The 16,212-nt window shown below is 36.9% G+C and overlaps 1 protein-coding gene across 1 annotated transcript; it reads left to right on the top strand.

The window, feature by feature from the left end:
* Positions 1-12,239: 12,239 nt before the first annotated feature.
* On the top strand, positions 12,240-15,586 carry LOC104237304 (dolichol-phosphate mannose synthase subunit 2). Its single transcript, XM_009791424.2, has 3 exons — positions 12,240-12,327; positions 14,983-15,095; positions 15,196-15,586. The coding sequence occupies exons 2-3, from the start codon at positions 15,006-15,008 to the stop codon at positions 15,346-15,348; spliced, it is 243 nt and encodes an 80-aa protein (XP_009789726.1). The 5' UTR covers positions 12,240-12,327; positions 14,983-15,005; the 3' UTR covers positions 15,349-15,586.
* The last annotated feature ends 626 nt before the right edge of the window (positions 15,587-16,212 follow it).

Consider the following 16,212-nt stretch of genomic DNA (forward strand, 5'->3'; position numbering starts at 1 on the left):
CTTAATCATAGTTGGTTTTCAGTTGCTAATATACTTTCATTATTAGTTAGTAGAAATACCCTCAATTGTTATTTACAACGTTTGGGAAGTTGATTTCGTAGAATTTAGTAAGTCTAACAAAAGTAATTGATATGTTAATTCCTTGTGGGTTCGACTCTGGGCTACTCAGATTATATTTGCAACGTCCGCGTGTCCTTTTTATAAGGCATAGTTGAGCGTGATCAAGTATACTGTATAACAAGGTATATTGATACCCTAGATTCCTTCGTGGGTTTATTTCTTTATAGTTTAATCTATTTAATAAAAATTCTATTTCCCCCACTATTAAATAACTGTTATGTAAAATTTAAACTTAAATAGTCTATTAGAGGGCATGGATGGAATATTAACAAATTGGTGTTTTCATTGACCATCTAGATTAATTATGTAAAAGTATCACCGAACAATAATCTCTCTTAAAATTTAAGTTCTAATTTTTCTATAGTTTTTGCTGACATGTGTGTTCAAATTTCGAATTGTGTTTTGGCTTTTCAATAGTATCATTTGAGTCCTAATTTTTGTCAACTTAAACATATTAGACTATGACAGCTTATGATTAAAATGTTATTATAATTTTGAATTTGAATTGTCCGATTACGAATTTGAAAATAGGTAATCTAATGGTCAATTGTAAATACTTTTAACATTTGTTATTACTTTCTTATAATATTGTGAAATAGCAGCCCCTTTTAGCTTTTCCACTTGTATATTCGAGTAAATTGACAAATTCGTATGGTCAATTATTTGGAAATCAAGTGAATTTTACAGAATTAGATGTTGATTTTTAAAAAGTGTACGAGTGTCTTCAAAATATTTAAGAAACCACCACAGGAAACTTCTCTAACGAAAAAACAAAAAAGAGAAGTAAATATAAAAAAGCTGTTTGAGCTGTAATTTCTCAAATTTGGTAATAAAAGTGTTATTTACCAAAAAAAATTAATTATTTAAGAATTTACATAGCTGAAAATCTTTCTAAAGGCATTTTGATATTTGGAAGGAAGTGTGGCTTTGAAATTGTGAGGTATATTACAGAGATGCGCGTAAAATACGAGACGGGGTTGCGATATATTTTTTTTCGCTATACTGAAATTTAAACTATATTTTTGGATGATTTTACCCATTTCATTAACTACTAAATCTTACCCTTGAAAATTAGTTTAGCTGAATAAAGTGTGCATTTGAGAAAATCACCTAATTTGGGTCGTGAAGGCATTAATGGGTCTTGGTTTGTTTATTCGGAAAATAACAATGTATAGTTGCTCTCAAAATAATAGTAGGAATATATATATAATTTGTAAATTCCTACGAAAAATCGGCTAAGTCGGGCCCAATAAACTATTAGAAAAGTTGTTAAAATGGGTACATATGTTTTCTGGTAATTTATTAGGCCTGAGTTAACCAATTTCTCTTAGGAATTTACATATTAATCCATCAGAGTTGTTAAGATGTTTGAAAGATGAGTCTTTGAGTGGAAAAAGATAATTAAAGTGACAAACAAAAGAAGGAATCTCTGCTCAGGCCATCTGACTATGGGGCCTAGTGTAGTACCCGACAAGGCTCGAAAAGAAAGGTTTCTGAAGATGTTTGAAATTCAGTGTGAAGTCCGCTCTGAAGACGAGTTCGAAACTTTTTTGATGCTTTTTTGGACACAAAGCACGTTTCTAATGCTAAAACAAAAAGTTACATAACTAGGTAAAACGCAGTACTACACTGCGTTTTACTTTAACGGAAAGTTAGTCGTTAAAGTAAAACGCAGTATAGTACTGCATTTTACTTAAAAATTATTTTTTAACTAATTCGCAGTACTATACTGCGTTTTACTTTAACGCAGTACACAACATTTGTTTTTTTTTTTTGTAAAAGGCAGTATAATACTGCGTTTTACACTGAAACGTACTACTATACTGCGTTTTACTCTCATTTTTGGCCCCACCAATTAACTGACATAACAATAATTTAAATACATAAAATGTAGTATTGTACTGCGTTTTACATAGAAAAATTCTACACCCCAAGCTCGGACTTGCCTTATTTAAAGGCGTTTCAATTTTATGAAAATCCATTCAATACTTTACTTCAAACTTACGTTCATACTTCTCTCTTCCTCTTATCAATCATTTTTTTACAAATGTTTGAAGTGCCAAAAATAAGGGTTTCACTATATTGGGGAGGGGGCTGAGGTTGTGCTAGAGAATAACTCTGTGAGGTATAGCTCACCTCCACAGTGTCATGTTAAATTGCCGCTTACTATGGAGTACGATAAATTGGTATCGTTGTTACGTAAAAAAATGAGTGATAGGAGGCGTTCGGTTAACCTTAAAGTAACCGGTAGATTTTCGTATTCAGTGACTCTGCAGGGGTTTGCTTATTATTCTGAGTTTTAACATCGAGGATGATGAAACTCTCAGAGATTTTTTGCGGATTCCGGATGAATACAAGGAATTTATTGTAATAAAATTATTGGAAATGTACGTCAAGGTGGAAGACGTTCCCAATAATGAGGGCGTGCATAGTAGGGACAACCCCCAGTTGTCGGGTGGTTATTCTGGAGCAGTTTTTGCCGGACAGATTGCTGATGAAAGAGCTTGCCTTGATTTAAACTTGTCACCACCGACGAATGAGCATCCACAAAATGATTTTTCGACTTTATATAATCAACAAGACGACTGGTAAACTTCAATTTTACTACGCTTTAGTGATGTTTATTTTATGTTTTAATTGGATTTGTATTAACACTCATATTATTCATAGGGGTACCGTCCGAATATGAATTTTACAAGTTATGACCCCGCCCCTAGTTGGAATATGTGTAGTTCTAGAATATTGGACCACAGTGGTCCATCCAGGAGTCATCACCAACAAGAAAATATCCATCATGAAACGTCAAGACAACACGACTTGTAAGTAAAGTGATATAGCTATATCTAAAGTATTTATCTAGTTGGGTAACTTATCATTTTGTTCTTTTTGTGCAGTGAAAACGAACTTCTTGAAGCTCCTGACCTCACACATTTGCCCATAGACGACGTATTTACTTGTGATTTGGTAGATGCGCAGAGTCAGGAAGATGATAGTGATTATGACAACAATGCGGATGAGTCTGGGGATGACACACCCTTCCATGATGAGGGTGATGAGGAGGAGGAAGTGAATGTTGAACCTGAGCTGACTAGGGAGCATGTTCCTCCACCTCCTGCTAGACCAAGAGTGTACGAGTCCCACGTGCTATTTCATGAGCGGAATATTCCCTACCTTAATAATTTGTCAAGCATGCCGAACATGGATGCCCTCACAAGGGATGATGATGAATATCGGTCAGCGATGTGTAGGGCATGTATTTCCCCGATAAAGCTCGCCTAATTAGGGCTGTAAAAATCTACAGTATAAGAGAGTGCCGTGAGATGACGGTAAATGAGTCTACTACGGAGAAATACAAGGATGTATGCCGTAGAGACTTTATGGGTTGTCACTGGATGATGCATGCCACCAAGAAGAAATCAGATTTGTAGAAAGTGGGTAAATTTATTAGTGAGCACAGATGTGAAATGGACACATACAATGAGAATCACTTCAACATGGATGTGGACTTGATTTCTCTTGTCTTGATTCCATATTTGGAAGTGTCCATTAGGTTCAAGATTAAAGAGTGTATTATAGCCGTCCACCAGGAATATGGTTGTACTATAACCAAAAGAAAGGCATATCTCGGTCGCAAACGTGCCTTTGAACTTATTTATGGCGACTGGGATAAGTCTTTTTCAAATCTGCCCAGGTACATGGCTGCACTGCAAGACTTTAACCCCGGGACTGTTGTTGAATGGAGGCGTGAGCGGAGTCCGGATAGACCCGAAATATTTTCAACTATGTGTTCTGGTCATTTAAATCATCAATTAATAGTTTTGTGTATTGTCGTCCTGTTATTTCCATAGACGGTACTCATGTCTATGGAAAGTATGATATTAAGCTTTTGATTGCAGTTGCAGTAGATGCCAACGGGCAAATATTTCCACTAGCTTTTGTCATATGTGCCAACGAAAGCGAAGAGACGTGGATGCTTTTTTTGAACCACTTAAAGTAGCACGTAGTCAAACAGCGTTCAGGTATTTGTCTAATATCTGATCGGCATGGTGGTATTTTAAGTTTTGTACATCACTTGCCTGAATGGCAGGAACCATATGCATACCACCGTTACTGTGTGCGTCACCTGAAGGCCAATTTCTAGAAGAAATATCCTAACAAAGCCTTGCATGACTTATTGTGGATGGCTGCAACTGAGCACCAGCAGTGCAAATTCATGGGGCGCATAGAAGCGATCCGGCAATTAGAACCACGAGCCTATACTTGGTTGATGGGGCATGAGCTTCACATGTGGACATTGCATATTGATGGCGGCAGATGATGGGGAGCCCTCACTACAAACGTGTCGGAGTCATTCAACGGCTTGTTGAAGTTTGCTTGTGGACTGCCTGTCACTGCCATGGTCCGCATGACATTCAAATAGAGTGCAGAGAGGTTTGTTGAAAGGCATGCAGCTGCATTGATGGACAGGGGTGTTCAATTTATGCCAATACCCATGAGAAAATTTGAAAGGTCCAGGAGGCGAGCACAGTGGCATTCATTTCTTCAGTACGATCATGAATGAGGTGTTTTTGAAGTTAAGACCACTATCCGTGAACACCGTGGGAATAATCTACAGACGGTGAATGAAAATAGAAGGTTATGTTCATATGGGAAATGGACCATCTACCACATGTCATACGCACATGCATTGAAATGATTTCAACAAGTTGGATATGAGGCAATAAACTATATTGATAGGCAATACAGTGTTGCTGCATACGTAGACACGTATAGTGGGAAGTTGCAGCCATTAGGTGCTGAGCATTATTGGCCGCCGAAAACTTTTAAGATGGTATGTAACAAGGACTATTTGTGCAAGCTGCAAGTGCAAAAGAGAATGCGTATACGGAACCAAATGGATGTTGGTGACACCGTTTATGCGCGTAAATGTGGCATATGCTCGCAAACAGGACACGACCGTCGTAAATGTCCTTCAGGTGGTGTGCATGGCGGTGGTAATCCGGCTCCTGGTGCAAGTTCGTCGAATGTACCCAACTATCAAGGATACCCCTAGTCTTTTATTTTGGTATTTTTTTGTAATACGTGTTTGTACTTGTGTATGTTGCAATATATATCAAATAAAATTATGTTCCACAATCTGGAATGAGTGAAGAAAAAGCTGTTTAATTGTAGGAAAATGTAATATGTAAAGCGTGGTTTGATAGTTTCATATAACAACACAAGAACTTAAACTTAACTTCCACTTCAATTAAAATAAAATTTAGTACACATACATGCCAATACATGCCACTTCAATATATGCCATACATGTCATTTCAATTATAATAAAACATTACTACATCACAAACACAAACATAACAGGCCAACATAATAAAAATACATGAAATATGAAAAATACACTAAACACATACATGCCAATGTTTAGTCTCGGTTGCCATTTATAACCCGCTCCAACTACTTAAATCGTTCTTCCATTTGTTCTTTTTCTTCTTTTACCACTTTCAGTTTCGCCTTCACCTCCACAAGTTCCCGTTTATATTTTTTTTACGTTCCTTTTGTGCTTCACAATTCCATTGTGCTTTCCATTTTTCTTCTCCCACGTCCTTCAGTTTCGCCCTCATTTCTACAATAATTCTATCGCTTTCTCTTTGTGTTTCCCGTTGGCATAAACACATATTATGAAGAAACTGCAGTTGTTCTCTGTAGCATTCCTGATAACATGGTTCATCAACCCATTCCTCAAAATCACAAATAGGTTCGTCGAGAACCTTGTATAATTGGTTCATACAACACCAGTAGCGGCGTCCAACTTCACCACCGTCCCAACAATTTTGTATCGAGCATTCTTTTCCACAGTTGCATTTTGCTGGACGAAGAGGTTGAGCCATTTAATGAAATATTTGCTTTTAGTAAAAAACCTTACTTTTAATGAAATATTTGTTTTTACTAATTTTTGAGCATACAAAATAACTACAATGAGGCCGTTATTTATAGGCGAGACAAAATACATAAAGCGTGGTATAGTACTACATTTTATGGAGTTATCTTGTCGTTCTAAAAAAGATGAAAACCATCTGAAAAAAGATGCTTTATTGCAGAAAAATTTAATATATAAAGCGAGGTATAGTACTGCGTTTATGGAGTTATCTTGTCGTTCTGAAAAAGATAAAAACCATGTGAAAAAAATAGCTTTATTGCAGAAAAATTTAATATATAAAGAGTGGTATAGTATTACGTTTTATGGTTTTAGTTATCCTTTGTGCAGTGATGATTTTAGTTTTACTGTTTGTTTTTGTGTTGCGTTTGCAATGTTTGTGTTTCTTGTGTACTGTTTAAGTAAAATTGATGTTCAAACGCAATTAAAATAAAAATGTAGTTAAAAGATAATTGTTACCATTATTTACATAATGCACTATTTACACAAAGTAAAAACATAAGTAAATCAGTGAGTCCCGCAGCCTGTGTGCTTCAATGCTGCTGCCGGCCTAAGTCGCATCCCCTGCCGCCCGGGTACACTATCTGGATCATCGTCATCAAGCCGCCTCTTTATGTGAGGATGTGCAGTAGCATCGACACCACAACTGGCAAGATCGGAAGAATATGTCGTCGGGCCGTCAGCAACCTACAAAACAAGTAGTAATCTTAGCATGTGAAAAAGTATATTTGTATTGTACGTGTTGAGTCAAAAAATATTTTCTCACCGTGGTCTCGTCGGCCGACTGAGTATATGCATCCGTGGAGTCCTCATCAAAGCATGTAGTGGCCTCAAAGATGGGCTGGGACAAAACCTACATAAGAAAGTTAAAATTTAATTAATGTCAGCTCATTAAGGAAAAGAAAACAAATTGAAATTTTAAAGTAATACAAACATACCTGCGCCTGTGCTGGATCCGCATCAACCGCCGGGGATGAGGCATAACTCAACATAGGCCCGCCATCCACGCCCAGGTGGGCCGATCCTCAGTTGTGGTATATGGGCATGCAAAGTACTGGTCTACATCCCCGTTGAATGTACCCGTGATCGACAATGCTCCTGACGGGGTGACCTACGATGCTGGTAGAGATAGCTGAAGGTTGTACGAAGGCATGCTGCTGGAAGGCTCATCTACCCGAGGTATATAACCCGGCTGATCATCTCCAAGCGCCTCAACTCCAAAGTCCTCATCATGTCCCTCAACAGGTGGGTCGACAGGTGCCTTAACGCCCCTTTGCTGGGGACCACCTCCTCACCGTCCCTCGCGACCCCGTGGGGCACCCCTGCCTCATGGGACACCCCTCCCTCGTGCCCTACCCCTGCCTCATGGGACACCCCTACCTCGATGGTAGTTCTCTGGAACCGCATACTAAGCCTCGTGGTCCAACCTCGCGGCATCTCTCTCCTGAAACAGGGTTCGATGAGCTAACTGTGCCACCCGCCGGCCATAGTCAACGACTGCAGGGATGTCGGTATGCTGCTGCATCTCCTGTCCCAACTAGTAGAGGTGATGATGCCCAATAGCCTGTGAAACATTTAAAATATTAATTAAATAACGTTATATCACAATTATACGATATTAATAAGCCAAAAAACATACCAGTGCCTCGTGCCTCTCGGTGTATGGTCTGTAGCGCTCGCCAAGTACATGAATGGGGTTCCCGATAATCAGTCGGGTGTGACGGTGGTACCATGACACATACAGATGAATAGTGGCCTTTTGGGTAAATGCAGGTGCTAGCGGAATACGGTCAGCTCGCTCCTCTCAAATATGGACATGCTGCTCTAGCCATTCCATATATATATCGTCAAGCCTGGCACGGTCATCCCGCTGATAGTGTGTAGCCACCCATCCAGGCTCCCCCGGTATAGGCTGGGGATGGTGAAACTGGCAAAGCACACACTCTGTGGCATGATACTCAACCATATCGAAGAAGATCATCGGGATGGAGGTGCTCCAAAGCAGTCGATCGACTGAGCAATAAACGGGCAGCTGAGCTAGCAACTCGTCGTTTTATGGCGTCCAGATGAACTACCAAATAATAACATAAAAGTGAGAATGCGCAACACAACTCAATTTAAAACAAGTAAGTGTAGGTACATATTTACCTGTCTGTCCACCAGCATATCTAGCACATCCCTGATAAGGGGAGATTATGATAAGCATCGGTCCCTCAGTAGTTCCCACGCCGGAGAATCCACCTAGAAGCTAGAGGGAGAAACAGATAAGCCTCACCGGGCGCAAGTGGTGGTAGAGGTGGCTGTAACGGCATGATCCGATGCCAGACTCAAACCTAAGATAAAAGGTTGATGCAAAATTTATGAGTCATTTCGACCATCTAGAATTCGGAGTAATGAACAGAGTATTAAAAAATGTTGTCACCTGTAGGGGGGCAGAAAACCACATATGTCCACCGCTGGGCCCATGCTCGACCGACACATGCTCCTATACAAGTATGCGAGAATAGCAACACCCCAGCTGTACTGGGTAAATTATCCAGCTGCTAAAGATGATGGAAAGAGTGCATACTCACGAGACTCCTCGAAGTGTTCGGAAACAAGACACACCCAAAAAGTAGGAGCAACGCCAACCGCGTGTACCTCTCAATATGGAGATCCTCCGTCTCACCGGTAATGTCTGGGTGCAAAACAGCCATATGATCTCTGATGGCTGACAAAGCAACGCGACTGCCCCCAGCGTCACCCTGAGGTCTATAACCAGTAAAATGCCCCATCATATCCAAAACTTGTGTACGCGTCATGTATCTAATGTACTGGGGCAGTGCCACGGCCCATCCATCTACGCACAGCCCGTACAAAACCTGAACATCCTACAGCGTGATGGTGGCCTCTCCAGTGGGCAAGTGAAAAGTGTGCGTCTCCGGTCGCCATCGCTCTAAAAGGCCATGATGAGAGACCAATCAAGCTGCATCCGTCCAAGCTCAAAAATCGTATAGAAGCCCGTAACCTGTAGGCGCGCGACTACACGGGCATGGAAATGATGCTCCACGATGAACTCCCACAAATCGTCAGGTCTCCTGAGGCGGAGAGCCTACATCGATAGTTGTCCCTCCCATACAAAAGAGGACCTACGGTCGCCCTGCAACACTAGTAGCTAATCCTCGGCAGGTCCAGGATGTGCAGGCGGAGGGAAGTTCATGTCGTCTACTATAATTTAAACAAAATTAATTGTGTGTGTTAGTTTAAGGAATTAAATAATTAATTATGTTTAATATTGGACTGAATAATTATGTATGGGTTCGAGACTCGATATTTGAGGCCCGGTAGTACTAAGTTATCCTTAATTATTATGCGTGTCAATTTCAACATTTTTAGAATTTTGTTAGCTTAATAAATTAAATAATTAAATAATTAATTATATTTTAAATTGGACTGAATAATTATGTATGGGTTCCAGACTTGATTTTTGAGGCTCGGTAGCACCGAGTTATCTTTAATTATTATGCTTGTCAATTTCAACATTTTTAGAATTTTGTTAGTTTAAGGAATTAAATTAAAAATTATTGAATTGGACTGAATAATTATGTATGGGTTCCAGGCTCGATATTTGAGGCCCGGTAGCACCAAGTTATCTTTAATTATTATGCGTGTCAATTTCAATATTTTTAGAATTTTGTTAGTTTAAGAAATTAAATTAAAAATTATTGAATTGGACTGAATAATTATGTATGGGTTCCAGGCTCGATATTTGAGGTCCGGTAGCACCAAGTTATCTTTAATTATTATGCTTGTCAATTTCAACATTTTTAGAATTTTGTTAGTTTAAGGAATTAAATTAAAAATTATTGAATTGGACTGAATGATTATGTATGAGTTCCAGGCTCGATATTTGAGGCCCGGTAGCACCAAGTTATTTTTAATTATTATGCATGTCAATTTCAACATTTTTAGAATTTTGTTAGTTTAAGGAATTAAATTAAGAATTATTGAATTGGACTGAATAATTATGTATGGGTTCCAGGCTCGATATTTGAGGCCCGGTAGCACCAAGTTATCTTTAATTATTATGCATGTCAATTTCAACATTTTTAGAATTTTGTTAGTTTAAGGAATTAAATTAAAAATTATTGAATTGGATTGAAAAATTATGTATGGGTTCGAGACTCGATATTTGAGCCCCGGTAGCACCAAGTTATCCTTAATTATTATGCGTGTCAATTTCAACATTTTTAGAATTTTGCTAGATTAATAAATTAAATAATTAATTATATTTAAAATTGGACTGAATAATTATGTATGGGTTTCAGGCTCGATATTGGAGTTAATTTTACAATATATATTAATTTGTTACTTTTGTAAGTTTATTGTTATAAATTAAATAATTAATTTTGTAAAGTGTAATTGGATAGAGTTTGCAGTCACTACATACTTAAACTACATAGACTCTACGCTAAAAGACTCTATATTTTACTACGCTAAAAGACTCTATATTTTACTACGCTAAAAGGCTTTATATTTTACTACGCTAAAATGCTATTTATTTTACTACGCTAAAAGGTCACTATTACATATAAAAACAACAAACATAAAATACAAATATGAACAACAAACAAAATAAATAATATTAATTTTTTAACAATACAAATAATTTATCAAATTTTAATAATTTTTTGTACCAAAGCTAATAAATCAATTCGGGTATAAATAAGATACAAATTTAAACACAAACATAACACAAATTAACATGGAAACACATTAAACAATACAAATATGCATGTACTATATGAGTTTCGACATAAACAAAATCGAAATACCTCGATTTAAGTTTTTTGAATTTCATTGAAATCGAATTTTTGTGCCAGAAAAAAGGAATCCAAAACTTGTCTTGTGTGTGAGACCTACACTCCTTGCTCTTTAGGTGACAGGTGGGGGCCAATTTTTTTTTTAAAGTTTGACGCGGGTGGGTGGGTGGGGGGACCAGCAGAATCCGAAAATTTTTAACGGGGTTTGTCGGTTCTGTGGTCCAAGGAAGAAGAAGGGGCTTTATTTTATTAAAGCAATTCGCAGTATTATACTGCGTTTTAGTTAAAACGCAGTATAGGACTGCGAATTGCTTTAATAAAATATAGCTGGGCCCAAATTTTAAGTAAAACGCAGTATAGTACTGCGAATTAGTTAAAAAAAATAACTTTAAGTAAAACGCAATATAGTACTGCGTTTTACCTAGTTATGTAACTTTTTTTTAGCATTAGAAACGTGCTTTTTGTCCAAAAAAACATCGAAAAAGTTTCGGACTTTGATATCAGAGCTAGGTTAACCCTCTGATATATATATATATATATATATATATATATATGTCATACTTAGAACTTATACAAATTTTACACACTTTTTTGACTACTAAATATAAATAGTTTCTGGCGCGGGCTAAAAGTATAAGAAGACCTTGTATATTCCAAACCCAATCGAAAACATGGGCAGCTAGGTTCGATTCTTCTTATATAATTGCGAAACGAAAATTTTTACTTTGTGCCTCACACAATTGATACTAGTTGAGTAGGGCCTCTTTTATTGTCTCACAACTCTATGGTCCCAGAATTTTGTGGATCCAAATATGTAAGATATGGGTCCACAAATGTGTGAGATAAAAAGAGTCCTCACTCAACTAATGTCAGTCATGGGAAACTATGCCAGATGGAACTCTTTAGAACCATCATTTATATTTTGATTATTTTTCTTTTTGATAAAATAGCTCCGCGCCAGTACTTTAAAGTACGCTGCCTGAATTTTGAAGCACACTGCTAGAATTTTCTATGATGGCAGCATACTTCAAAATTGTGGGAGCATGCTTTTAAATGCTGGCTGCATACTTTAAAATTGTGGCAGCGTGCTTCAAAATTCTGACATCATAGTTTAAAACTATAACATTGTGCTTCAAAATTCAAGCAGTGTGAGTTAATGGGCGTTTGGACATAAAAATTGTAAAATTCCAAAAAAATTATATTTTTAAAAGTAAAATGGTATTTGAAAATTAAAGTTGTGTTTGGACATGAATATAATTTAAACAGTGGCATTAAATGGTCTATTTGTGCAAATCTCCCTTCTGCAACCCATTCTAATTTCGGCCCATGTAAACGTCAGCCCAATATATTATTGGTCCAATTACAGATACAACCAAGTGAAAAAAAAAAAACAAGTTTCGATTTGATGAAGACGACGATCTTCATGCTCTGAAATCGAAGCTTTTCATCATCAAGAACGAAGCTTTTCAGGTGATCTACTTCTTTTCTCTATCATTTTTTCTGTGGTCTCAAAAATTCTAATGAATTTTGATAATTTATGTTTAGTTTTTTCAGTTCTCGCACTCAATACGGGTGACATATGACATTTTTTGTAAGAATTCATATAGCGAATTCTAACTAAGTTTGGATTGAGATTTTGTTGATTCATCCATTGATTTTTTCTTATTCATCAAAAATATTTCTTGTTTTTTTTTATAAAATCTTTGTATCCCTGTAGGATCATAACTTGTGAATCTTCTTATATGAGCTCTTTTGAAACGAATTATTTTTGGAATCTAATGTAAATTATAGAATTAATGCACCATATTTGCTTCTTTTTAGTTAATTTAGCCTTTTATGGTGGAAAGTTGTTATTTTTAGGATTCAATTCATGTGTTAAGGTTTTTGTTATATGAACATTGTTGGAAGTCTACGAATATCCTTAAAGTGGGGGAAGAACAAAATTTGTCTCTCTCTCTTTTTTTTTGTGTGGGGGGGGGGGGGGGGTGAGGGTAAGGAAACTTTTGGGAGTTTTTAATTTCTAGGCGCTTTTGTTTTTTCTTTTAGTTTCTGAATAATACTTCTTAGAAGGTTTTACTAAGAGGTGAAATATTCCAACGTTGGTTGTCGAAAAATAGATATAACCAGCTGTTTCTAGTAAGATGGCCATAGTTTATAATTCTTATGCAACACCACGAGAACTTGTGATTTTGTCTCGTTTTAATGTTCCTGTTTTACAAAAGAAATGGCACCATATAGGTAGCTCAACCGAAGATTGGTAAATGTTATGCTGACATGGATGGTAAAGTGGAAGTCTTATCGGGATAGGCTTTGTGTACTCATCTGAAGGATGTCTTATACTCTTTGAGCGGACGAGACTATGTTGGCCATTTAAGAATTGGTGTTTATCGTCTGATACTTAGTGTTGTTAAACCATCAATATGTATTGATCAGTGTGGAGAGGCGCCTCGACTGTGGTAGGCATGTTCCAAAGATTAGATTCACTTCACCTCAGCTTTAACTGGTCTAAGTTGTTGCTTTCCAAATGGTCAAGTTTTTCACCCTTACAGTTTAGTTTGCTACCCCTTTCAGCTGAGTAATTTCACTTAATAATTAGGGAGTTTAAGATTCAGGAACTTGTGAGTTACTTGGAAATTACAGTGTAGGTGCCGTTTGGCTGGAGCAGTAATTTGGTTCTTAGGAAAGTACTTTTCTTTTTTCTCCAACTTGACTAACTTAAGCTTTTCTATTAAGTTCTCATTGATGATAGGACTGCTAAGGGTCAGTTTTACTACATTTGAGATATAGATTGAACTTGAATGGGCAAACTCGTGTTAATTTTGTAATATTGTATCTTTACTTAACAAACGAGTTTTTTTTGGTGAAATTAGGGCCTAATATCTGGTCAGTGTTGCTCCCCTTTAATATGACATTATCTTGTGATTCATCACCTGAAATTTTTGAAGTCAATTATAAAGTTTTTTCATTCAGGAATCTCTACCAACATCTAACATTTTGTGGGCTCCTTCCCTGATTTATACTGGGTTGTGGTTGTGGTTGTGGTTGTGGTTGTGGTTGTTGTTGTTGTTGTTGTTGTTGTTGTTGTTGTTGTTGTTGTTGTTGTTGTTGTTGTTGTTCCCTGATTTTTCCTTCTAATATGAGGCTATTAACATCTAACATTTTCCAGAATTATGAGATCGCAGCCTTACAATTAGGGCACCATTTCTTTTAATGCAGGGAGATAAATACTGAAGTAACTGAACCTTGTTCCTTATTGTGCTGATTTTTTGTACCCTGCATCTCGAAAAAATTGTTTCGTGTATGCAATTACTATATCTAATACATGTCCCACTCTTAAATATGTGACGATCTTATTTTAGACGAAGGTTTCACTCTGTATTTATAGTTGGAATCTGGAATGTTATGGTCTACCAGATCGATTTGTCCTGTGTGGTATGCTGAATCTAGTCAATATTCGATCGCTCAATTAGAATCTTTAAAGACACCGGTACTTATTTTGTTTTACTAATCATTTTCATTAGCAAAAACATAATGTTATGGTATCAGCTGATTTGTTTGTTTACCTTTATCTTTCTGGGCGCTGTTAGTTGTAGTTTAAAACCATCATTAGACATCTTTACCAGGTGAAATTTTGTCATTCTGAGATCAGGATAGTGCTAATAAACAGGAGTGCATTGAGCGAATGCATGTTTTGCTTGTCTAAGACATACTACGGTTGACGAATGATTGGGTAGATATTGAATGTGATGCGTTCATTCACAAGGCATTTCACTAAGTTATCGGTCACATGTTTTGAAGACATGGGATAAGCTCAACACATGTTGAAGTGAAACTTTATGCTTTTCTAAAATGACTCAATTACAGTGATACTTCAAGTTACAGTTACTATTTTATTAAAACTATGTCAGAGAGAGAATGTCTTATGTGTCGGCTTATAATATAGAGCACTTTTTGGTCATCAATATGACATTGTTCCAGACTGTGTTCCACCCAGTCGTTTTTTGGTTTTCTCTCTTACTTTTAGTCCCTTGAACCTTTTAATAGGCTAATCCACCAGATATTTTGTTTGAACCCTCTTCTTTTTAGTTGTATAAGTTTTTAACTAAAAGCATTCTTCTTTTACAGGCAGCACAAGTAGAAGAGCCTCAATGGAATTAGCGGACAGAGCTGTTGGGCTGCTTTTGACATTGACGAGTTTGTCCATTTTCACATATTATACCTTTTGGGTTATCATTCTGGTAAAGCTGATATACTCTTCCTTCCAGATATGTTCAGTTTTTTTAGACCCATGTTTTATTAAGTGAGGAAACTGATATATGCTTTTTATTCCTGTTTCAGCCTTTAGTTGATAGGGATCATTTCGTGCACAAGTATTTTCTACCACAAGAATACGCGATTCTCATTCCTGTATATGCTGGAGTAGCACTCATCTGCTTATTGAGCGTGTTTATTGGATATGTTATGCTCAAATCCAAGAAGAAGAAGGCATGATATGACCATGTCAAATCCATTTTTGCTCTCTACTAATTTCATGATAACCAATAATCTCTTCTATTTTTAACTCTTCTCAACTTTGAACAGCCTTCACATAGATGTGTCTCTCTATTCTTGTATTAACTATGATTTGGAACCTCTAGCTATGATTTTTAGTTATACAGACACTAAACAAGACATGGTCGATTATTCTCTTGTTGTTTGCTGCTGGAGTGTGAGAAAACTTTCTGGTGGATGACTAATGTGTTGGATTATCAACAGTTACCACAAGAAAGTTGCCACTTATAGTTTGTGAAATTTGGTCAGCAGTTTATTATCAGCAATTTGATTCTTAAATTAACCCAAACATTTGAATCCATTAGACTCAACTCCACAAGTACGTGCAAGCTTGGGCTTATTCATATGGTACCTAACGTAATTCTATGATACCCGTGAGACTTCGGGGCTCTCTGGTTCAACTAGATCCATAGTTTCGGAATATATACACGAATCAAGATCGATAAAAGAAAGTTTTACAATCACCAACTCAAACCCATTGTTGAATATCACTCCGTGGCATATGGAGGTACTTCTGGTAGAACAAGCCAATATGGTCTTTCACAATAAAGCGATAGACAAAATTGCCGTGAACCGACTTATTAGTAGATTAATAGATCACTTCGAAATGGCATATACATCAAATATCCTAGATCAAATGTTACTTTAGTTACAGTGCTCATTGGAATTATAGTTGACTCATAGAAAGTAACAATTATAGTGGCATTATGGATAAGAAAATGAATGCTTGAATGACACGTCTCCATCTGAGAGCCCAGCATTAGATGCAATAGTTCTTAATATAATTTTCCAATTAACAAAAAA

This window comes from Nicotiana sylvestris, chromosome 12 (genome assembly GCF_000393655.2).
Source record: "Nicotiana sylvestris chromosome 12, ASM39365v2, whole genome shotgun sequence".
Classification (NCBI taxonomy): Eukaryota; Viridiplantae; Streptophyta; class Magnoliopsida; order Solanales; family Solanaceae; genus Nicotiana; species Nicotiana sylvestris.